This window comes from Coffea arabica, chromosome 4c, assembly GCF_036785885.1.
Source record: "Coffea arabica cultivar ET-39 chromosome 4c, Coffea Arabica ET-39 HiFi, whole genome shotgun sequence".
Lineage (NCBI taxonomy): Eukaryota > Viridiplantae > Streptophyta > Magnoliopsida > Gentianales > Rubiaceae > Coffea > Coffea arabica.
In genome coordinates, this window is record NC_092316.1 from 10790402 (window position 1) to 10815179 (window position 24778).

General features: G+C 38.0%; 3 protein-coding genes across 5 annotated transcripts; all 3 read right to left on the reverse strand.

Annotated features, from left to right (window-relative positions):
* Window positions 1-1996: 1996 nt before the first annotated feature.
* On the reverse strand, window positions 1997-6512 carry LOC113739868 (protein JOKA2-like). Of its 3 annotated transcripts, none has more exons than XM_072046001.1 (8): window positions 6417-6512; window positions 6088-6197; window positions 3999-5284; window positions 3791-3920; window positions 3421-3669; window positions 3147-3296; window positions 2460-3062; window positions 1997-2270 (listed from the first exon to the last, which is right to left on the reverse strand). In XM_072046001.1, exons 2-8 carry the CDS (start codon window positions 6109-6111, stop codon window positions 2175-2177), a joined length of 2538 nt encoding a protein of 845 aa, XP_071902102.1. In that variant the 5' UTR covers window positions 6112-6197; window positions 6417-6512; the 3' UTR covers window positions 1997-2174. The 3 variants fall into 3 exon arrangements, with proteins under 3 accessions (XP_071902102.1, XP_071902103.1, XP_027123061.1); XM_072046002.1 differs by having other exon boundaries at window positions 6088-6178; window positions 6417-6471; XM_027267260.2 differs by having other exon boundaries at window positions 2495-3062; window positions 6088-6503.
* A 13543-nt stretch (window positions 6513-20055) lies between these two features.
* Window positions 20056-22555, reverse strand: LOC113738940 (uncharacterized). The gene is made up of 4 exons (XM_027266205.1): window positions 22069-22555; window positions 20868-21918; window positions 20494-20764; window positions 20056-20193 (listed from the first exon to the last, which is right to left on the reverse strand). Exons 1-4 carry the CDS (start codon window positions 22553-22555, stop codon window positions 20056-20058), a joined length of 1947 nt encoding a protein of 648 aa, XP_027122006.1.
* Window positions 22556-22651: 96 nt separating this feature from the next.
* Window positions 22652-23278, reverse strand: LOC113738941 (uncharacterized). The gene has a single exon (XM_027266206.1). It carries the CDS (start codon window positions 23276-23278, stop codon window positions 22652-22654), a length of 627 nt encoding a protein of 208 aa, XP_027122007.1.
* Window positions 23279-24778: the final 1500 nt, after the last annotated feature.

Genomic DNA, 24778 nt, shown 5'->3' on the forward strand with positions numbered 1-24778 from the left:
GCGATGAGAATGGAAGTCCATTTACTTCCATGTATGAATTTACATGAACCATCGATTAAATTCAGGTAGTATAACTGACTAGGTTCAGGTAGAGCATGAATTCTTTTTTTTTTTCCTTTCTTCAATTGTGAGACCAGAGGCAGTTGATTGATTAGCGTCAGGCATCGTTTGAATCTTTTGTTTCTTGCTTCAATTCTGAGGCCAGCAGTTTGTTTTGCATTTACCAATTTGCTGGTCATAACTGAAAGTTGCATTCACGTGGTTTGCTTGTTCTGGTGTTGATGCCTTTCATTTAGAATTAAGGGCTGTAAATTTTTTTAATATAAGTAAGCGAGCTTAGTGGTTTGTGGTTAGTTATGATTGTGATAGATGTTGATGAAAGCTTAGTTTTGGTGGTTTTGTGAAGTGATTTTCTTGTTCTGCTCTTCATGTTTTCCTGTTTATAATTAAGGGCTATATTTAACATAAGTAGTTGAGGTTACTTGTTTCTGTTCAGTTGTGATTGTGATAAATATTCATGAAACCTTAGGCCTGGTGCTTTTGTAAGGTGAACTCCTTTCTCTGCTTCTGCCTTGATCTTATTTTGTCTGCTGCACTGCTGTTTTCTTGCCACATGTGGATTGCCTCTGGCTCTTAAATCTGTTCATTTGTAACGAGATTCTGTGTGCGAGGTTCATTATAGACTATTGGTGTTAAATTTGTTGATCTGTCATTAGAAAAGCAATTGGATTTATTTGCCTGAATCAGAGGGCAAGCTTCTGTTCAAATCTGATTTGCAGAGGTAGTAGTGGATGTACATGGGTTATAGTTAAACGCCAAAATTGCTCCTTTTTTCCTGGAGTCTGCTTGAGTTATAACATAAAAGCTACCTTCCATAATCCTGGAGGAAAAGAAACATGCGAAAGGATGTTTGTAGCATCCATCAAGATCAATGTGTAGGTTTTGTTTCCAATAAAACAATTTTCCATCCCAGTGCCTTGAACGAGTAAGCCACTCCTTCTGGAAGTCATTGTTCAGTGCTTGTAATCATCTTGTAGTTTCTCTGAGATTGGGATAGCCCATTAATCCTGTACTAGATTGTACAAAACCTCTTTTACCATTTTATCAGAGCCTGGCAAAGGAGTGTAACTTGTGACTATCTTAGCAATGCGTGCTTCAACTTGCTTTTCATTTCCTTAGGACTGAGTTCATGTGATACAAATGGTTTATGTTTCAGATTATATTAGCTGGAAACATTCATCTTTATTCATGACTAATTGAGGTGCATAATTGATTGATAAAATTGTTGTTAATGTTTCAATTTGTTATTAAGGTGATAAGGTAAAATATGCTACACATTGCATGTTTGAAAAATTACTAAAAGAAACAACACCCACCAGGATAATAATTTCGACTATAATTACTCGAGGCATATTTTTTTACCATACTACAAATAATTCTCAATTTATTGATTTTTTTTATTATGTAGAAATGTGATTGATGAGTGTTCTTTTCAAATTATTGGCACCACCAATGTATTTATTCACAATAGCTTTCAGAAGGCTTTTTACTTGTTTACAGTTAATTTCATTCTTGCCTGTATACAGATAGCATGAGCATATTTTTAAGTGTTTAATATCCACCATATTTCTTATATTTATATGTTCTTGTATTGTTCAAATGAATGCATCATTTACTTGTAATATCAAGAACTTGCAAAAAAAGACCTTGAGCCATTCATTGACCATGTGGACAAATTACAAACCAAATGAGTGAATGAATAAGCAGGAATCCAAATCGCCTAAAATCAAATGTCCCACGGTTACTAACACCTATCATATGTATCAAGTATTTAAGCATTTTACACTAAATTACTTCCCTTCATTGATCCTCGATTAACACAGATATCCCTGCGCGATATTTTAAAAAAAAAAAAAAACAAAAAGAATAGTGTGATAAAGTGCACAATAAACTTGAATGATTACAAGTTATAGATAAACATCCAGAACAGAAGCACTTCATAATAGTTCATAATGTATATATAAACAAGATAGCAGCACCAAGCAGGTTTTACAGAGCCATAGAAAACCAAATAAAAGGACCAATATTCACACAACTAAGTTCAAAACACCAAAGGAGACGCTACGACAATATTTATTTATCCATAACATGACTCGTCCTCAAGCTGACTAGAATCACTTCTCTCCAGCAATAAGATCCATGACTACACGCTTGATGCTTCCATTGTTCTTCTTCAGCAATTTATGGTTTGTTGCTTTATCACAGAAACCCTGCATGCACAGTTTGTATATATCATAAACCAATAAGCTGACCTAAAACAGTGCATACTCAAAAAAATGAAATAAAATAAAATAAGATATATGAACTATTAACCCCCCCCCCCCCCCAAAAAAAAACACACTCTCAGACAGAGGGAACATTAAATATCCGAACCATTATCCTTCCCAAGTAGAAATTACCATATCACGGAGCTCCTCAAGGATAGGATCCCAACCTGACACGCCACAAAGATCATCAACTGATTTCTCCAAGTTATACCCATTGAGCCTCAGGATCTCCTTGTTCAAGTCAACTTGTTTAAAACCCATGTCTTCAAGTTCTTTAAGGAGGGCCTCCTCCACATCAGACCGTTTGACATATTTAATGAGGCTCTCTTCTGCCTTGGCGGCATTTTCTTTCACATCTTGAGCAGAAGTCTCCCCAATAATAGCTGGTAAAGGAGTGAGCTCAGGTGGTGCAACCTCAGACAGATCAATGATGGGATAGGAACCTAAAGAGGCAGGGACTGCTGAAACAGGGGTTAATGCAGCACCACCAACCAGCAAGGAGTCATTTATGGGAAAGTTCACCTCCTGTTCTTTCTCTGGTGAGGCATCAACAACTGGTTCCACCAGGTGCATGCCTCCACTAGAATTATTGACCTGAGGCAGGCTGTCCACCACCAAAGGCTCGGGATTAACATTAATAATTTCAGGGCCTGATATACCACTGTTAATAGGTGGCAAATTCAGATTAAAGCCTCGAAAACCTTCCTGCTGCAGCTCCTTCGAGGAAGCATTGACCTGTTGTACCATTATGGATACACTTAAACAGAATTAACAATAACACTATAAAAGAAAAGAGTTATAATAAAGATGTTAACTGACATGGATAAGAACCCAAACACGCTGGCCAAACTTCTGACCAGATGGAGAAGCCATCCTCCAGTATGAAATGTACCGACCCGGACGATCCGGAGCAACAAAATCAACTGCAATGTCAAGTTCCTGTTCAACGGGTAAACCAGCAGAAGCAATCTGGTAGAGTATGCAGACAAGCAATACACCAAATGAGGTCCTCAAAACAGACATCAAATAACGCTAACAATGCAAATCAACAGGAGTATTGAACTGAAGGAGAAAAAGTCAAATCATTTCCAACCTCTGTGTCAACAGAAAATATATCACTCAGCTTATCTCCTCCAATCCAAACCAGCTGTGTTCCTTGAGGCCACACCACAGAACCATTGTTCCTCATCTTCCAAATCTTGGTGAATGAAGTTGATGGGGCCATAATCGTACCATCAAGGATATTGACATCCTGAATGAAACGACTGTCTAGCTTATGCCGACTGGCCTTCCCACCACACCTGAAGGCTGGTGGCTGTAGTGGAGCATGCACCCGATTATTCTGGAACCAACAGCAGAAAAACAATTCAAGTAGAATACGATGAATATAATGAAGGTAAAATGGCATCACACACAGAAGTAGAACCTAATAAAAAAAATTCCAGGAGCATTAAAAAACATACGAGATCATAAAATCCCCTGAAAGAATGGGGGTGGTGGTGACGATAGGATATAGGACGATCCATTCTGATGTAATCACTTTCATTACCCATTTGGGCAAAGCAGATACTGCAAAGATCATAATCATCTTTCCTGCATAAATAGGAAGCATCATAAGAATCATATGCTTTCTTACAGCAAAACCAACCAAACAGATTCATCCTTTCTTACACTTTGGACTTGAAGCGAGGGCCAGTAATTGGATGCACCCCACAGCCATCACATTGAACACCACGATGGAAAGCAATTCCAGAGTCATCAGAGAGTCCATGATTCCTTCTAGGCTGGACAACACAAGGAGGAGGCTGTGGAGGAAGAACTGGGCTGTTACCCAAAGGTACTCCTGAGAATGGACACTCATTCACTGGAATTGCATTTGAGCCTAAAGAGCTACCAAAACCTGTCTGCAACACATTCTTGGCCCCACCAATAGTGTCTCTAAGGTGAGAACTCAGGTTAGACCACACTGCATTGGGAGGGTAGCTTGGGAAAGCAAGTGCACCAAGAGGCTTCATTGCCATTAACTCATTAGGATCGCCAGAGGCCTCCTTGTTATCACCAGTAACTGTATTTGAAGTGGGTGGAACACTTGTTGATGAAAACGGCACAAACTTGCCAAATAAAGGTTGCTCATCAGACTGACGATCAACCTCCTCCTTACCCGCATCAATCTCAGTTGCATGAGGTGGCTTATGATTAGCTGATTCAAGAGCAGCCTTAAGAACCTCCAATCCAGGAAGTTCTCTAGCTAAGGCCTTCACACCTCCACTGCCATTGATAGCATTCTCCTTTCCATTTGCTGGACCTTTTGATTCGATGGAAGGATAGACCTCCTTATTTCTTGCAGATGGATTTTCAGGTCCAAATGCAGCAGAAACATGTGCTTCTTGAGAAGATGCTGGAACATTTGTGGTGCATCCAGAAGCCCCATCCTGCTTACTAACATTAGCAGCAGCCTGCAGATCTGATAGTTGATTCAGATAGGGCAACCCCATCTCTGAAAAAGTTCGCACCAAATCAGTAAGAGTTTGAGCAGAGGGAGTGCCTGTAGATGCCAAGTCATCGCATATCTTTACAATGATCTGACGGATCGACACAGGTACAGATTTTAACAAAGAATTAGAGCTGAGGTTCTGCAACAGCTGCGGCATTTGAGGAGATCTCAGAGGTGTAGAGCTTCCACTAGTTCTAGCAGAAGACATGCCACTGCTTTCAGTACTCAACTTCACAGTAACCCTCAAAGGATTCAGGGATTGCCTAACCACATCACGCAGATCTTCATTGTCACCAAGTGTTACTATGTCACCATCCTCATCCACATAAGTCAGAGTGAGTTCAGCATCAGGGGTGAACTTGAAAAGGCCAATGATCTTCTCTCTCAGCCCATTAAAATCAAGGTCAAGTTCCCCATTCAAAATCCGACAACTGAAACGCCTTAGTGTTTCTCCATGCTTAACCTGCAGCAAATAAATGGGTTAAACAATAGTGAGCAAGGAGTCAAGGACCAACAAAAACTGGTCCTTGGAATGCCGAAAAGAAAAATTACTAGTATTATTGCACGAATCTACTTCTACATGGCCTTTAGAAAATTCCCTCAATCTGAATTACAGGGGGTGTACTACAGGGTCAGAAAATAGTTTAGTCATGCATTCCTTGTCAGAAAGAATACACCTTTCTAATATAGGGTCAGAAAAACCATCAATTAAAGAGCTAAACCCATCAGAGTAAATGTATAAACATTAGTATACTTTCAACACATAAAATTCACAATCCGATATATTAACAGCACAAAAGCATCGCCTCAATGAACGTTATTTCTGATCTAATATATATCATATCCCGGCAACACAAGCGTCATATTGGTTACTAACGCTCAATCCACAAAAGCCAATGAGAATTTAACCACCACAAATTGCCAGTCACCACTCCCCCTTCAGGATTGGACTTCTAAACCCACTAGGGGAGGGAAGAAAAAAGAGAGCAAACGAAACCTTCCGTTATGATTCAGGGAAACAAACCCAATTCGTGAACGTGAGTAAACTTTCATCAATCACTCTCACCAAGTATCAAAAACCCTAATAATCAGTTAATCCACTGAATAATTATCAAAACCCCCAATCAGTAAAAACAAATTAACCACAAAATCCATCCAAAAAAAAAACAAATTAAGAACCGAAGAAACCAAAATATAGCTGTAAAGGTAACCCCATAACAAGAGAATATAAATTTAAAACAAAAAAGGATAAAAGAACCAACAAACCTTGATCACTTTAGTAGACTCCATAGTCGCAGTAAGAAAGCGTTCCAGGTAAGCCGCAAAAGCGCCGCTTTATATCTCTACCTCTTCTTCCCTAATTTTCCAAATTTTTTCTACGGTTATAAATATAATCGATAATCAGCAGCGATATTAACAGACCATTTACACTTTGATACAGAGAATAAAACTCCAAATCCCAAAATCAGAAATTTTTGGCAGAAGCAAGAAAAATTCAAAGCAATCGTTAAGATTTAGGCGAAAAAGTAGTGAAACTACTCGAATTTAGATTTTCTACAACTTTTTCACGATTTTATCAGACAATATTCGCGTACCAGTGAGCCGCGACTGTATTTCTAAATTATTTGTTACTCTCTCTACAATTCTATCAGAAGCAGACCTCTCATTCTATCAGCGGCCCTATATATATAGACGGAGTTGTATGTATTTTGTATTTAGATTTCAGCGTATATTTTATTGTTATTTTATTATTCTTATTATTATCTTGTTCCCAAAGAAAACCACTAGGCGAAGGAAACTAGTACTAACAAGCTTGCGCAAAAAGAGTCCGAGACTTTGACTTTTGAGTTAAATGCGAGACCAAGACTTTTTAGGCAAAAATCTGAGTAGTCCTGGTCTACGGGCCCACATCTAGACCGTGCGGTCCACATTTTGCTCACTTGCTCCTCCTGTGCCACCACTGGCACCTCTTACTAGCTCGTTTCTCCTCAATCAATAGATTCTCCTCACCACGATTTTATCCCTCCGTTCCTCCCAGTAATAAATTTTAACCAGATCCATCTTACTTTTTAATTTCCTGAAGAAATTTAACACTTACATTTCCATCTTCCTTTATATTCAAGGTTTTTTATTTTTCTTTTTTTTTTTTTGTCTTGTTGCTCTCTCTGTCTCTAAGGAGTGGAAGTGAAGAGAATATATTGTGGTTAGGTTCCTACGGATTTGGGCTGCTATGAATGATAATAGCTGGCTTTTTTCTTTTTTCAATGCCCCGATAAATCGCTGGTTTCAGCATACAATAATTGAAAATGCAAAATTGGTTAAGATTAAGTAACATATAATAAAAAGTACAAAAAAGAAAAATTTTGAATTTCTCACTATCCCCAACAAACTCCAGCGAGCAGACGGGCATCATCCGACTCCTCTTATCCACTATACAGTTTTTGATTGTTGGCTTACACTCATCGTATCAATGGATATTGTTGCTTTTTTGGTTTTGAATTTCAGAATCAAACTCTTTTTAGCAATTGGCTAGTTCCACCAAACAAGTCTATAGGCCAGCCAAGCGATGATGATATTATTATTTTCTTATTTATGTGGTTAATGTAGTATTTTTGAACATGTAGGTTCATGAAAATTTTTTGGTCTTTTTTTTTTCCTTTTTAAGAAGTCTGATTACAAGAAAAAGGGTTCTTATCTAATCAGATCAGTCTTAATAACCATTGCCACTGCCTAAATCTGCTGAGAGTAAGGAGGAAGAGGAAGGGATTATGGTGGTAGCGGAGGAATCGGTGGATTTTGGATAGGAAAGCAGGTAAAGAAGATAGTTGAACGAATAGTGTGTCAAAGAGGAAAAAGTTCTTCACTTTTGAATCCAATTCTTGTTGATGACGTGTTGCATTTTAAACCACCCGGTCTACGAGTGGTGCTGTGGACCGGATCTATCCAAATATTTGTCAAATTTTTATTATGTATTTTTGTAGAGAATTTTGTATTTTTTTTTAAATATAAAGTTTGGATGGATTCTCATCCAATTACTACCATGAGTCCGGATAGATATTCGGAACCATTACCTCTTAGAACCCATGACCTTGCGATTACAGGTAAATTGTGAACTTGTTCGAGATCATTATCTTTTAGAACCCGTAATCTTGTAATATAGAGTTTAGATAGATTCACTTCCAATTATTATCACCGGGTCAGGACACGTGTCCGGGATTATTACCTCTTAGAACCCGTGCCATTGTGACTCCAGGTGAATTGTAAATTTGTTTGGTACCATGGGTCTGTTTGGATTGTAAGTTATTTGGAATTATTTGGGATATTTTTACTGTAGCACTTTTTGTGATGTGATGTATGTGAGATAAAAAGATATTGGGAAGATAAAAAGGTGTATTGGAAATTGTAAAGATGATGTAAGCAAATAAAATTGGGGAAATATGAAGCAATCCAAACAAACCAATTATCTCTTTGAACCTATGACCAGGGGCGGACTAGAAATTGTAATTAAGGGGGCGAGTCTCTGTTATTTGGATAAAGTCCAAATAGCTTTCAAACATTATTATTTGGGTCCTTAGGAGGGGGCAAAGTGAAATTTTTTATCAATATTTTGGGGGGCAAAACAATATAAGAAAATTTTTTTTTACTTAGAAATTTTTTTATAACAATTGGAGGAGGGGCAAAGTGAAATTTTTTATCAATATTTGGGGGGACAAAACAATATAATAAAAATTTTTTTACTTAAAAATTTTTTTTTAACAATTGGAGGGGGGGGCGGTTGCCCCCCCCCTTCCCTCCGCCCCTGCCTATGACCTTGTAATATAATAGAGTTTGGATGGATTCGCCTCCAGTTACTACCACGGATCAGAACATGTAGGAAAGAGTAGCAAAATAATTATGACAAATGTTGACATTTCAATTGGTTCTATAAGAGTGATGTTGTAAAATTGTTAATGCTTTAAAATGGCAAGTTCTTGATCTCCAAACACCGACGACAACAGGATAAAATCCTATGGACAGCGAGAAAGATGGGTTTTAAAATAAAGTGTTTGGATAGACACTACTAGTACTGTGCATTTGTTTGGATAGAGTATTATTCTAAATAATTATTATTTGAAATAATTACTGTAGCACTTTTTGTGATGTGATGTATGTGAGATAAAAATGTGGTTGAAAATATAAAAATGTGGATTGGAAAATGTGTTTATGATGTAAACGAAAAATTTTTTTGGAATAATTTGCTATCCAAACATTTGAAATAATTTTTTGAAAAAAAAAACACTATAATAGTTTTTTGATACGATGTATGTGAGATGAAAAGGTAATTAAAAAATGTATTAATGATACAACCAAATAAATTTTTGTATTGATGATGCAGCCAAATAAATTTTTGAAAATAATCCACAATTCAAACAAAAAAAAAGGTAGTTTTTGACTCATTTACCACATAGAAATTAACACACATTGTTGTAAGAAATGGAAGGGCATACGAACTGTGTGCGGTTAACATATTAGAAATGTATCCCTTGTTACCGGTAAGATATACCACAAGGATAATTTCCTTCTTCTCCCTACATTTTTCAAACATATTTGAAACTAAAAATTGACTTTAATTAGTAGTACATAATATAGTATATGGATTTTTCTAATATTGGACAGTTGTTAACATATCTAAACTTCACCTAACTTATTAAGCATATACATATATTAATAATTACTACTCTCTCTTGCATTTATATACTTTTCTATTTAATTTTACCTATCATCTATTATATTTATATATATTTTTAATCAACTTTACATTTTAAAAAATATGACATTTGAAATATATGTATTTAAGGATGACAATGGGAACGAGCACCCGCGAGGGTAAAAATGGGACGGGGGATGGGGACGGGGGCGGGGGCAAAATATATCCTCCGTCTTAAAACGGAGCGGGGGACGGGGCAACATACATACATCCGCCCCGTCCCCGGTGTACATTAATTAATATATATATATATATATATATATATATACAACAATCGTAAATTTTTCTTCGAGCTGCAGGTCAAGCCATCCACCATCAGCTCCTTTTTCTTCCTTTCTTCCTTTTTCTTCCTTTCTTCTTTGTGTGGGACTTGCGTCTATCTTCTTCTATTGGTTTAAAAATATACTTGCAAACCAGTCTGGGCAGTAGATCACGGTTTCTTCCAAATTTGAGTTCAACCCGTCGCCATCATCTCCTCCTCCCTTAGCTGCACGGCTGCTGTCCGCACTGCCTGGCAGCACATCGGCACATCGTTTCCACCACCAATGCAAGCCGCCGCTCTCGCAACATATCCAAATCGTTGGTGTCTAGCTGTTCCAAGGCAGCGATCTCGCCGGCAAGTTGGTCCTCAGCAATTGGATCAAAAGCAACAGACTTTGAGACACATAAACAGAGGTCACCATTTTTCTTGACGGACTATATCTCACCTCCAGATCGACCGCAACTCACGCTCTTGCTCCCAGCCTGGGCACTATCGTCTCTGTTCCATTAGCCACTGATCTAGCAAGAGAGCCTCCAGCGAGTAAAGGAAGCGTCACAAACAAGCCTCCCCTTAACTACAAAGTGTCTGAAGGCACTTTGACAGACGAAGTCTTCCACTTCAATTTCTTTCCCTGCGGGGGACCGTGGGAGACACGGGGCGGGGGCGAGGCGGGGGGTGGGGGACAAGGGGCGGAGGAAGGGATGGGGGATGGGGGGAGTTATTTGACAACGGGGTGGGGGATGGGGGAAAGATCCCCCGCCCCATTGCCAGCCTGATATGTATCTAGGCACCCATTAGACAAATTGATAGAATATATACTTTCTTTGATGGGAAATCATCCCCCGACCCATTGCCACCCCGATATATATCTAGGCACCCATTAAACAAATCGATAGAATATATACTTTCTTTGATGGGCAATGATTTCATTTGATAAATTAGTCTTGACAAGTTCTAACTTATGGCTGGGTCCTCAAAAAACAAACAAAATTTCGGCTGGGCTTCTCTATCGCGCTTGCCATTAGTATTTCAAATGGGCAAGCTCACATTTATACTTTCTTGGATAGGTAGTAACGGAGCCGAAAAATTTTGAGGCCCGACATAAAAAGCCTATTACCATCATAAAAAGTGCCCCAAAACAACTGCACATGAGGTCGTTAATCCTCTTGATTATCTCATTTAGGTCCTCATCACTCGAGCTTGGATCGCCATTCTTTGATGAAAAATTATTTGCTTGCATTATACATATAATTTTTAACACATTTTTTTATATTTATAATTATTTTTTGTCTTACATACATTACATAATAAAAAGTAGTGCAATAATTATTCGAAATAATATTTCAAATAATCTCTTGTCAAAACACTTGCCAATGAGACGATCCCAAGTAATAATTGTTAGTCCCCGTTGTGTTGATTTGGACCAATATTAAGGACTCACTTCGAAGAGATGCGATTTGTGAGCGTATATTAATAATTAGGTATCACATGAAATGTCAGGTAATACTTTTCAGGTACACAGTATTATATAGTGAAGATTTAACCATTTGAAAGTGTTAGAATACAAGTAATCTTACTTTCGAGATCAATACAAGTAAAGTCATCTTTTAATCAAAACAAGTAATTTAACGTTTCGAGAAAAAAAAAGTGTTAGAATACATATCCATCTCAAAAATAGAAAAAAAAAAGAAAAATGTTTGCACGTTGAAGGCGCAAGCAATGTATGATATAGACACGTAATGCATACAAAATCTCTTTAAATAGGTTGAGATCTTGTCACCACAAGTTCAAAAGATGATGGTTGATTGAGTCCATGGCAGTTATATTCATTAATAACTAGAATTTTATCCGTACTTTAGCACGATTTTTTTAAAATTTATTATGAATTTATACAAATATGAAATTTATCAACAATCCTACATGTTCATTCATATTAACTTTAAAAAAATTAGTGTATTCGAAATGCTCAATTATTTACTAATTTTTAAAAATGCGTTTACATACTTTCACTATAATATGATAGTATAGATCAAATAATGTTTTTCATATCAAAAACTTGGTAGATATTCTTTTTTATAAATATTCTTTTAGATAATTTAAATTTTTATAATGACCATAAACCTAGAAGTATATATTCACATTTAATTAAGTAGAAAAAATCCAGCAATCCAGCAATCTGTTGGTGTAACAATTATTTCTTTTTTTTTCACTAAGTTAATTCAAAATTAAGGGAAAAGATGATGAACAATTTGAATACCAATTAGATATGGTGTTAAAAGGAAGTAGTTTATGGAATATGTAAGATTTTAATAATTGTGATTTGAAAAAGATTTTACTATAGTTCTATATAATAATTTGATAGAAGACATATGCCGTTAACATAAGATTAGTTATTTTTTATAGTTATTTTAGATATCATTAAGATAAGATTAGTTATTTTTTAAAAATATTTTAAAATTAGGGATAATTTTTAAACATATAATATAATATTTAATATGGATAAAATCCAAATAACCCATAATCCGTTAATTCTCTTCATTGATGGGACTAAAAGCCTACAACTGTAAATTGAGTGCAAAGTTAGTTGGGATTCTCGATGCTATTATTCGATGCCAAATCCAGTGATAATCTCACTTATCACGTAAGGGCAAAAAAAACTTAAATAAACAGTTTACTTGACATAAATATAAAAGTGACATTGAGTAGTCTGAGCTGCAATTAGAAAAGTGATACTGAGTATTTCATGCGGTACAAAGTATCGGCGATCTTTAAGTTTGATGAACATGTACACTGAGTATGCTGCTGGTTTATGATGGCGGTGAATCCAAAATCATTTCTCAACCAAAGGATAGGTTAGTAGTCGATTTCGTGAGTTGGCTTGACAAGTCTAAGCCTTGGGTTGAAAAGTGAACGTACGAATGCTTAATTTGGATATACATACTTCCAATGAAAAATGCTCAAAATTTTAACTTGCCATGTGATATGCTGAAGAGAGTATCCACTGTCTTCATTTTTTTCTTATAGAAAATCAACAACCCACATACTTTTTAACTTTCTAATCATTATATAGTATGCGATAGACAAAAATTTACATTTAAGTATAAAAAAAATATCTTATTCAGGGCAGACTTACAATAGAACAAGCTTAATATAGCATAGAATAATAGAAATGTCAATGATTTCGAGCTCGAAAAAAAAAATCAAATCTCATGTATGAATTGATTGGGTGAGTTTGGGCTTTAAATATAAGGTCCGATTTAATATTGAAGCGAGCTTCAATTTCATTAAGTTTAGTTCAATTAAAGCACAGTTGAGCAAATTATATTGTAAAACTTATAGAGAACAACGTATACAATTTATAATTCATTTCAAGATATATTATTAAATATGTATTATATATCATTTTGTATTAATTGTGAATTTAATTAACCTGAACTAGACCCGAAATCCTAATATCTTTGTCAGCCATGTATGAACATTACAGTATGGGCCTAAAGCATGAAGTTCTCCTTCAAATTCAACCGAGCTTGAGGTTGTGAAAGCTTGACTCCAAAAGCCCGAATGGGCTGAAGCTGTTTCGGTTCCAAGTTATGCTTGACTTCTATGCTCAAGTTTCAGTTAGCCTGTTAAAATAGACTAGGAGATGTTCACCGTGCGCAAGGTGTAAATATGCCCAGATTGAAGGGAACTACTTTTTTTTTTTTTTCCAAATGATAACAATTGCATTACTTGAAAACAGAAGAACCAAGGTTTGGAGCAAAGGCCCCTACATCCATTTTGGCTATACTACTCAGCCAACTTGGAAAAGACTCCTTCCAAGCAATCTCAGAAACTAATTTTAAGGCAAACTTTGCCAATTGATGGGAAACATTATTCCCTTCTCTTTTGACAAACGAAAACAGGCAAGAACTAAAGTCCTTGCTGAGTGCCATAATATAAAAAAGGACAGCACCTGCTAAATGGTCATTCAACTTTCCGTCTCTAATCTGATCCACAATTCTCTTGCAATCAGTTTGAATAATAATGTTTCTCCACCCATTCTGCTTGGCCAAGACAAGCGCATGCCGGACAGCTCTTGCCTCCTCAACAATTGGAATGCCCCTCCTGTCTTCACACCTAGCCCAAGCTCCTCTTAACTTCCCTTCCATGCATCTAGCCACAACTCCCCAACTGGCCTTTGCACCAATTTGTTTGATAGCTGCATCAGTATTTAAACATATAACATTTTCTGGAGGTGGCTCCCATTTCACAGGTCCTCTTTCAATTCCCCTACCCTTTTCGTCATCCTCCATCTTTACTATGGAAACATTCTGGAATTCTAACCATTCCTGAACAGCCTTATTACTTGTCAAGCCTGGACATCTCCCTTCCCTATTAAATTGAATCAAATTCCTGGACTTCCAAATCTGCCAAAGCACATTAATGGTCAGCTCAATGTGTTCCCTTCCCTCCTTTCTAACCTGTGCTTCCATCAGACTACCCCACCAATGCCAAAAACTATATCTGTATTCATTCAACCCCTCCCAATTAATTGGAGCAAACTTCCAAATCAGTTCCGCATGCTTACAGAAAAAGAACATATGCTCAAGAGTTTCTGTCCTTTCTCCACAGCAACAACACCTATCATCTCCTTGTCCAGTCCTTCTCCTAACTGTTTCATTTACTGGCAAAATTCGCTGCAGGCATTTCCACACAAAGTGTTTCAGCTTATGTTTAACGTTCAAACCCCATAGCAATTTCCACACCCCTGACTTAAATTCATTCCTACTACTACTCCCCTGTTGCTGGCACACCCCCTTTTTTTTCCACTGCAAGTCTTTAGCCACTGCATAGCCAGTCTTCACAGTGTACTCCCCTGAATTAGAAAAACTCCATACTAGCCTGTCCTTACCACCACACTTACTAATTGGAATATCAAGTATTCTTTGACAATCCTCCTTCTCAAAAACTTCTCTAATCATATCCACATTCCAATTCCCATCAGATATCAACTCATGCACTCTTTGTATATGACACGGTTGAGGTTTACATGATCTGATTTTCCCATACTCCTGATCTAACAGCCACTTATCCTCCCAAATATCAATCTGCTTGCCATCCCCAACTCTCAACCTCACCCCTTCTTCTAGCAACTCCCTAGCACTGAGAAAGCTTTTCCAAACCCAAGAATCCCCAGCATTGATATTCACTTCCCAAAAGGAGGATCCTCTAACATACTTCCCCCTAACAATCCTACTGACTAACAGATTTGGCCTTGTCAAAATCCTCCATAATTGCTTTGCAAGCATTGCTGTATTGAATTGCTGCAAATCTCTAAAACCCAACCCCCCTCCCTTTAACCTCAGATAACTTCCCCCACTCCATCCAATGAATTTTCCTAATATCATCCCTATCCCCCCACCAAAATTTTGCCATTTCTTTACAAATGTCCACACATAAACCTTTTGGCAATTTGCAACAATTCATGGCATAAGCTGGTAAAGCTAAAATCACAGATTTTAAAAGAACTTCCTTACCTGCATTGCTCAACAACCTTTCCTTCCATCCCCCCAATCTTCTAATGACCCTTTCCTTAATGTAGCTGAACACTTGTTTTTTTGGTCTTCCTATAACCAGTGGTAGGCCCAGATATTTGCTCTGCTTAGCTTCCCTCATGCCTCCCAAAGTATCCAAAATTTCTGCCTTTTCCCCTTCCTTTGTGTTCTTACTAAAAAAGACAGAAGACTTTTCAGCATTTATAATTTGTCCAGAAGCCTTCCCATACAGCTCCAACAGCTTCATCACCTTTGCAGCTTCCTCTTTGTTAGCTTTACAGAAAATCAACGTATCATCTGCAAAAAAGAGATGAGACAGTGCTGGGCTATGCTTGGCAATCTTAAGACCAGAAATTTCCTGCCTGACCATAGCACTGCTGAGTAACCTGGATAATCCATGATTGAAGGGAACTACTTCGGTTGAAAGTTTTTTTGGATTCCTAGCATGGTTATAGAAATGTCTAAGAAGCCATGTGTTGTGGGTAATTTTTTCAGCAAGAGAGTTTTTCATTCGTTAAGTATAAGCTGGCAAAGAAAAAGAAGCTAAAGAGAATGGAATAATATATAAGCGAAAGGAATCCTTATAGTAAACGCTTGAAAAAAAGAAACATGATGCAGGGAAGCTGCTATTTTTGATTGATCTAAATTGATTCATTCTTCATGGTGGAGTAAACATGGAAACTGTGATACCATGAGAACTGCTTTTCTACACCATATTTGTCAAAGATTAGAACATTGTAGGTGTAGCTTGATTCAGGAAGGAAAGCTAAAATTTCACCCAGTTCAAGTTGGTGCTCAACAGCAAAAATGTCCCAGTTATCTATAAACTGCCTTCCATGCATGGTAACAGTTATTGTTTTGTTTCCAGTCCTCAGAGTAACAGAAGGTGTTTTGTCACCAGGTAAGCAGTGAAGCGTAAATCTGGGAATTTTCTGGTGGCACACTCAACATCGTTAACATTGCTGCAGAATAATCAGGGGAAGATGCATTTAAAAGTAAAAAAAAAAAAAACTTACAAATTTATGTCGAGTGTTCCCTGTAACAATCTGATAGAAACACGCTCCTTCAATTAAGTTATTTGCAAAGTCTGGTTTCATTGATAATAAAACTCGCTGTCGTACAATTCTTAGCTTTCCATTTACTGCGAAGATTATATACATATGAGGCAAGCAAGCAGAATCGTCTGAAAAAAAAAACAAATAACGAGTGCAATCAGACAAAAAAGAGCAAGGCTAACTTTCTGATCCAAAGGACGGCTTTAGATGTAGAATATTAGGCAATGGATCTGTCCATGGCATGCGTGCTTGCTGACGGTCCTCTGAGAAATGAATCACATCAAAAACTAAACTTCCAGAATGACGGAGCAAGAAAGAATCACTTTGCCTGAGGATGTTGCTGCGACAGAATTCCTGCCATCCATCTCCAAACCACTGTCTGTTGAGTTTAATGATCCATGTTTTGTAGCCCTCACGCAGAGTAATTTGATTGCACTGGTGCTTAATGAGGATTGCTTGGAACTGAGGAGGAAATATCTAAAATTTGTAAAGAAATTCAAACATTATGAAAGCTGAGATAAGACATATTTGCAATAACGACAGCCAATACAGACAGTAAGGATATACCTGGTCAGGCACGTTCAATCTGAAAAAGAAGCAGCATGAATGAAATGTAGTATTTCTTGCTGGCGAATTGGATGAGGTAACAGTCTCACGGGACTGCTTTTTTTTTTTAATTCCTAGCTAAAAGTGAAATGCAATTTGTGCCTCTTTACTCTATGTTGCAGTAGGTGTTTTGCTGTTTGGGTATATATAGGAGAAGCACGTAAAATCGAATAAGTTTGTTGTGATGGTGTCAGGTGAACAGTGAGATTAAATTAAATGATTGAGTTAATACTTGAAAGCGTCCTATTGGTTATAGAGACAGCATGCTTAAAATTCTTGGGACTCATTAACTATTTAATGACAACAGTTGAACCATTACTGGTCATTGGAAAACAAAACACGTAAAAAATCACAGCAGGCACACTAATGGTGCTTTCGTTTTTTTGGAGAGGATAGATGAGGTAAGTTGGAATAAGATTGTGATATAACAAAAATGCAAGGAGAGTTTTGCTAATTGTAAAGTAACAAAAGTATTGAGTTATGCTGGAAATATAGACGAAGGCAAGTGCTGCATTGAACAGCAGATCAATGCGAAACTATACTTGCAGACGCGGCACAACAGAAGACATTGCGAAGGAGCTAACAATTGAAGCATTCAATACTGCAAAACGATAAGCAAGAACAACTAATGGATATAGTCATTCTGAGGTTGGCAGAGCGTCAAAATTACTGTCAAGGCCAATACAAAGCATGAACCGATGCAAAATGAGTTTCAAAATCAGATTTCATAGACCTATCAGTAAACATTCACTATGAGACATTTGAAAAAGAGGAGTTTGAGTTACACCATGGATAGGCGCTTTAATTCAACTTAGGTTTTTTTAGTGCATTGGCCTCGACAGTACGCAGGTCAGCTTCCTGAGTATCATCAGATTCACTGAATCTCTGAATGAGAGAAGTTTTAGCTCTCGAAGAGGAGCATTCGGCCGGCATCTTTGCTGGAGGAGAGTCTATGCTGGAATACTCTTTATAGTGCTGCATTGTATAGCGGCATTTTCCATCTGCCAGTGGGGTCTGGACAGGCTTGATGTGAGCTATAAATATTTTTGATTTGAGCTCCTGATCTAGCTTCTCCAATGGAACCTCTATATTCTGCAGAATGTTCAAAAAGACCAAACATTGGGCACGGCTAAACTGTATCCATATTTTGTTGCTAGATATGATAGAAAGCTGACCTGATTAAAATGTTCCATTACTTCAACAGCTGTAAATGACAAAAGCTATTCAGCTAAGTCACCAAAGAGCGTAGCTGTAATGGTTCCAGTGGCATCAGTTAAGTCAACATCAAGTCGACATCTGTTTGGGGAAGTTTCCAAATCAGTGATAGATATAAATAAGTTGAAAAAAATGCATCTGGAAATGGAAGTAATAAGCTGCACCACGTAAAAGACCTTGGTTGTGCTTTATATTTTTTCTTGCAAGTATTACACATAAAGGTAACTCCATGATCAGCAATTGTCAAGCGAAAGCATTTTTCACAACCCATATACCAGAATTTTTGAAAGATATTCTCAAACGAGAACAACGCTTTCACCCAAACAGCCTGAAAAATAAGAGCCAAATGAGTAAAGCAGCTGTTCAGTTGCACTGGTATCAACAAATTGTTTGATAGAAATGAATGCATTACCCTTTGGCTCGGCGTGATATTTATTATATCGGTGATCTTCTGATCCGCTTGGAAAGAGATATCAGGGTTATAACGGTTATATGTCTCTTGGTTAACAATATTTGTAAGCATTTTGTAATTTCTCATTGCCCTGCAAAATAAGCAACATTATGAGCAAGAAGGCAAGCTAACTAATAAAGCTTCAACAAGCAAATCACTAAAAAAATAACAGATTAACCAATTCTTCATCGCTCTGGCTTCTTGTACTGGGGGGTCAACAAGAACAGCTGAGTCAAACCAAGTCGTCAGAGCAACGCCTATAGGCAAAAAAAGATATTGTTATACATCTCATGGCAAGCACGTACAGTAAAAAAAAGGATGCATTTCAGTCACCATTGTAATTGGATATTTGAGCCTCCTTCCAATGATAACTGGATAGTTTCGAAGCTCAGCTATAATTTGTGCACCCTCATTTTCAATGAAAGCATCCCACATCGACAGCATGATTGGCTGCAGGCTGTTGAAAACGAAAGGCTACTGATATTTGCCAAAAGACTAAATTTCAAAGCTTGTATAGAATGTAGAATGAATCAACAGAATTAGAAAGCCTACTCTTCATTGACAATTACAAACTTTTGGACATATGATTCCTCTGATTTTCGAACGACAAGCTTCTTCTCCAGTGCAGTAACAACGATTCCAAGAACATCTGATAATTTACAAAAAAAACACCATGTAATGCATAGATAGCTGAAGTAAATGTGCATAACAAAAAAAAAAATCTCACCAACAGATTTATCTTTTCGATCCATATATTGAGATAGATCTTTGAACTCTGTATAGCTAAATTTGCAGGCCATGAGATCCTCTTCCTGCATAACCTCCTCAATAACAGTTCGAGCAGAAATAATCCGTTGTGTACTTATTTCTGGAGTTTTGAATTCAGCAGGGATTCTTTTAACCTCAGCATTGGAAATGAGATAACTCTTATAAACTTCAATCCTTGGGCTCATGACAGGAATATCTATGTTAAATATAATCCCTTCAACTTTTGATCCCTTCAAAAGAAAGACATAAATGATATTTGTGTCAATGGCACAGTTAAACAAATAAGCGAAGAGGCCACATTTGTCGATAAAGGAAAACACGATTACTACCTCTGAATCAACGAAAATAAATTTTTGTTTCTTTTTTGGCGTGTTTCTTGCTGAAGTCACCTGCTGCTTCTCTTGGACAACAATCTTTGATGTCCATTTATGCATTCCAAATGGAACATCTTCGATAGGTACGACATTAGCCATCTTAGAATGGATAGCAAAGGAAAAAGTAAGGATAAACATTAATAAAAGAGTAAAAGTATAAATAGACGAAAACAAACTAAGCTTAAATTAATTATCAAAGATAGTTCATTGAAGCATGCACAATCAGCCAGACAATTCTAAAATTTCAGTAAAGACAACATTTCTTGTCTTGCAATCCAGTTTCACATCATCAAAAGTTCCAGGCAGTATTAGAACTTTCACTGCAGCAGCAGACTTGGCTCTTGACAGGGCAACGTATAACTGGCCATGCAAAAAGACTGGTTCTCGTTAGTAGATACCGACATAGTCTAAGGTTTGACCTTGAGCTTTGTTGATCGTCATTGCAAAACACAGACGAACTGGAAACTGTGTTCTTATGAAAGGGATACCATTTTTTTCAGTATCTGATGTCTGCAATGGGATTTTTGGTATGAAAATTGTTTTCCCTCTGTGCTGACCAAAGGCAATTTCGGCACAAATAGTGTGTCATAGCAGCTGTCGACAATTAAGTCTCGTACCATTACATAGCCGTTCAAGCGGATTTAAATTTCTTAGTAAAACCAGCGGACAGTTCTCCTTTAGCAGAAGCTTATGTGGAGGCAAGCCCTTTGGATTCTGAGAATTTAAAAAATCTTCGTAATCACTCTGATGTCGCTGATCCAAAGTCCTATTTGAGCTAGTGTAAACATGAAGCTGTCCAGGGAATCTGTTGATCATCACCCCATTGAGATCGTCAACAGAAGCATTTTTAGGGGTCAAAATGCATCTATTGATAAATTTGTAAGGATCATTCCAGCAGGCGTTCAAATCTGGAAAAACACAGTGTAGCAACCTGACAGAGAAAGATCATTTGAACAATATGACCAAACAAGCTGCTAGACCACCAACACGGAAAAAAAAATATAAGAAGCAAGAGAATGTAAAACAGAAGTAACCTGTTGAGAGATGTTTCTGCGTTAACAAATGGAACCACGATATTGCTTGGAAGACACATCTGGTTGTCCTCATCCATAGGCTCTAATCCTTCACCAACTCTCAGTAAGAATTGAGAGAAAGAAGGGTCCGAGAGAGCGCGCACGTTTTCTGTCAATCTCAACCGTAGCATTTTAGACCATAGTGTCGAACTAACAAGACTGGAGCCAACTAACTGGTCTCTGGTGGCTCCTTGAATAACAGGCAAAGTCTGTCGATAATCACCACCAAATACAACGACTTTACCTCCGAAAGGCTCATTGGATTCCATTATATCTCTGAGCAATTCATCAAAAGCTTCGATGGTCTCTTTTCGTGCCATTGAAGCTTCGTCCCAAAGAACCAGTTTGCATTCAGCAATTAGCTTGCCAGTGCTGGACTGCTTACTTAGCTGGCAAGTCCTATTTCTTGAACAGTCCAGTGGAATTTTGAACCTGGAATGTGCCGTTCTTCCACCAGGTAGAATGGAAGCTGCAACACCGGAAGTCGCAACAGCAATTGCAATATATCCCTGTGATCTCAAGGTAGCAAGGAGAGAACGATACAAGAATGTTTTACCGGTCCCTCCGGGGCCATCGACAAAGTATGCCTTCCCCTCTGAAGAGAAAACTGACTGGAGGATCAAATCATATGCATACCTCTGCTCTGCATTCAACTTTGAAGATATAAGTAAATCTTCTGGCGTAACTTCGATATTCCTTTCATTGTCAACCTCTTTGGTTACACGGTCTTGACATTTAAGGCTAAAACAATCTGAATGTAAATGATAATCAGTAATATGTCGGCCCATCTGCTCAAGCGTCTTATTAATATCCAGCAATACTTTTCTTCTGATTTCATCAGAACAATACTCATGAGAGGGATGAGATCGCAGAAAATCTCTGGACATCTCAGCTTCAAATTTTTCCCAAAGAAAGCGTGGATTGGCTGGAGAACAACACAACAAAAGAGTGGCAAAGAGAAACCTGAGGGACGAAGGCATTTGAAAGCCAGCGGCTTCTTCAAGTGTATCCTCTATGTACGAATCAGAATTTAACAATTTAACAAGCCAAGCTTTAACGCCGCCTCTCTAAATGAGCTCATCGTTTGGCCTTCAACAGCTAATAAATCATCAAAAGATGTAGGACAACGAACATGCGATAATAACTAGATAATATCTATCACCTTCACTTGGGCTAACGGTAACCAATCTGCCAATAACTTTTCTTCTGCTCCTCTCGGACCATGCTCTCTTTGCTGGTGCCCAGACAAAATACTGAGGAAAATCTCGATATAGGCACTTCAAGTCCTGAGCCTTTTTATTAGTCTTGTTCATTTCAAAAAATTCTGTTAACATAGTCTTTGACAAATCTATTTGGCTCAAAAGGTTTAAAAGATCAGCATTTCTATCAAAAGAGACGTATTGCTGATCAGGAAGGTGCACCTGAAGAGTGTAAACATCAGGAGTCATTTCATTTAAGCGGAAGCCATAGATACGCCACAAAGCCTCTGGAGGTGAAACCCATCTACCCTGCTGGAATTCTCGAATCTCATCAACATCATCAGAGGTATTCTGAGCTATAATGTGAAAGTTAACAAGATCATGCCCTTTGAATATATATTTGTAGAGATACTTAACTAATTTGATTGTGGAGCAGATCTCCACATTCATGTGACAGTCAAATAAAGCAAGAAGATATGGATTATAGGGTACAACCCATCTATTATCCAAATCATAACGCCTCACCTTAACCCTTTTGCCATCATTTCATCGACGATAAGAAGGATAACAATCTTCAGCATGCGACGTTTGTGGGCAGAATTCTTTCGGATAATGATTTTTGCACAGACCATCTCTCATACAAGGGCTGTGAGCATTCATTTTTCCACAAGGGCCGTGGATCATATGTTTGACCACAAGAGAATGCAAGTGAGGAAACTTAGTGGAGTCTGGCAATTCAGCACATACGATCCTATCATAAGCTTCAGGATTGAGTGGCTTAAATCTGTGTTTTAAAATCAGCAGCATATGAGCATGTGGATAACCTCGTTTTTGAAATTCGATGACATAAACACAAGCGGCAACATCCCCAAAAATTTTTTTGTTCAAGATTTCAGCCTTTAGCAACTCAAACTTTGCTCTGAATACTCGGGAAAGTAAATCGGGTCGATCATGCGCCTTTTCTTTATACATCAGATTGTCTTGAATTTCTCTCCACTTTGGATTGCATGTCATAGTTAAAAAGATGTCAGGCTTACCATATCTCTGTACCAAAGACATTGCATCGAGGTACCGACGTCTCATATCTCGTGGACCACCAATAAAAGAGGCAGGCAAAAGAACTCTTCGGCCAACTCTAGAACCTGATGTTTCACCAGATGAAACACTATCCATTATACCTTTTAATGCCTCTGTTCGGATTTCATTTTGTTTCTTTCTGTGGAAAGCAAGTCTTGATGTTTCTATCTTTACATAGATATCAACAGAGTACTATTGCAGCAGTCTCAGTGCATGCAACAGCATGCTATCATCATTCTGCCGCATCTGTAGTTTATAGCAGTAGTATTCCCTTGCAGTGACATTGTTTTTCTGCCGCTTGCCACGCTCAGCAGCTAAAAGCATGTAAAAGATACGATATGAGGAATTAGCAACGAGAAGCACAAAAGATAAGAAGCTAAATAGGAGAAAACCTGCCTCTTTCTTTCGAGTCAATCAACTGCGAAGCATTGGCAAGAGATGCCGGGTCAACAATGGTTTGGTCTTCACACGTACGCGAGCTGCGTTTTTTGCTGTGCTCTTGAACCCGCTGGATACCAGGATGCCATCCACATTCCCCGCGAGGAAACAACAAAGGATACTGCAGAGAGTCATAGCAAGAGTAAAAATGCTTGATCTTATGGCTTGTATCTGAGTGACTATAGACCTGAATATGAGCGGAAGCATTTGTGGATTCATCACCATCTCCAGTCCATATCGCTGCAACCTGTGAAGCGGTTGGGAGATTATATACACGCTGATCCAGACTCACATTGCAGTTGAGAACGATCCTGTGATCATCAAGATTCGGCATGCTGCGTAAATCTTTAAAGAACTTGGCATAAGGGTTGTCTGCAAGGATACGCAGAAGCAGCCTGAGAGTAGGTTCTCTTAACTTAGGAGATCCATCAACTTTTCTGGCAAGCTCTTCATCGGTATCAAAGAAATATAACTGAATACCAGAAGCCTTAGCATCGCGCGACTGTAATCCTTCGAGGAAATGATAGACCTGGCCTTGGACGCGAAATGTATAAAGGCCATTTTTGTTTTTAGTTAATTCCTTATCATACTTTGCACCCAATGATGTAAAAGCAACGTTATTGTTGTAAGTGCTCACATTCCTCCTAAAGTGCTCACATTCCTCATCCTCTCCAGTAAACAAGCGGCGAAGGTCATAAGGCATTGACGAGCTAACAAGACTGACTCCTCCTCCAGAACAGCAGAAATTAGGAGGCTCCATATGGAATCGCTGAGCACCACAATACTGACAGGGCGGAGCATAAGGCAGGGGCAAAACTTTTTCTGCAATCTTGTCCAGCCGAGAAAGACTTCTTTTGGTAACCCTTTTACGTTTACCTTGTAGAAAAGTGAAGCTCCGGAAATTAGCGATAGCAGAAACAAAGGGCAAGAAAGTAAAAAGAAGCAGGCCACAAAAGAGTAATCAGAGCACAACCGACAGTGAGGAACTTGACAAGACCAAAGGAGCCATAACTTAAATGGTAGTGGAACAAAATAAGAAAGCAGGCATACCTATATTAGCAGCTTGCGCTGGAACAGCAGGCAATCCAGAGAGAGATGAAATAGCTATTTCAGAAGCGTTTGGCATACTTGATATAGAATCGGCAAAAGATGCTAGTC

Excerpts from the sequence above, each read along its gene's own strand:
- LOC113739868 (XM_072046001.1), bottom strand. The coding sequence starts at position 6,111 with ATGGAGTCTACTAAAGTGATCAAG. Across the intron at positions 3,297-3,420 it reads TATTTTCTGTTGACACAGAG|ATTGCTTCTGCTGGTTTACC; the intron begins GTTGGAAATGAT and ends ATACTCTACCAG. Across the intron at positions 2,271-2,459 it reads TTGAGGAGCTCCGTGATATG|GGTTTCTGTGATAAAGCAAC; the intron begins GTAATTTCTACT and ends CTGTGCATGCAG.
- LOC113738940 (XM_027266205.1), bottom strand. The coding sequence starts at position 22,555 with ATGAATGTGGAGATCTGCTCCACAATCAAATTAGTTAAGTATCTCTAC. Across the intron at positions 21,919-22,068 it reads TACCGTTAGCCCAAGTGAAG|AGGATACACTTGAAGAAGCC; the intron begins GTGATAGATATT and ends ATTCGTACATAG. Across the intron at positions 20,194-20,493 it reads TAAAGGAGAACTGTCCGCTG|TTATACGTTGCCCTGTCAAG; the intron begins GTTTTACTAAGA and ends TTGCATGGCCAG.
- LOC113738941 (XM_027266206.1), bottom strand. The coding sequence starts at position 23,278 with ATGGATAGTGTTTCATCTGGTGAAACATCAGGTTCTAGAGTTGGCCGA.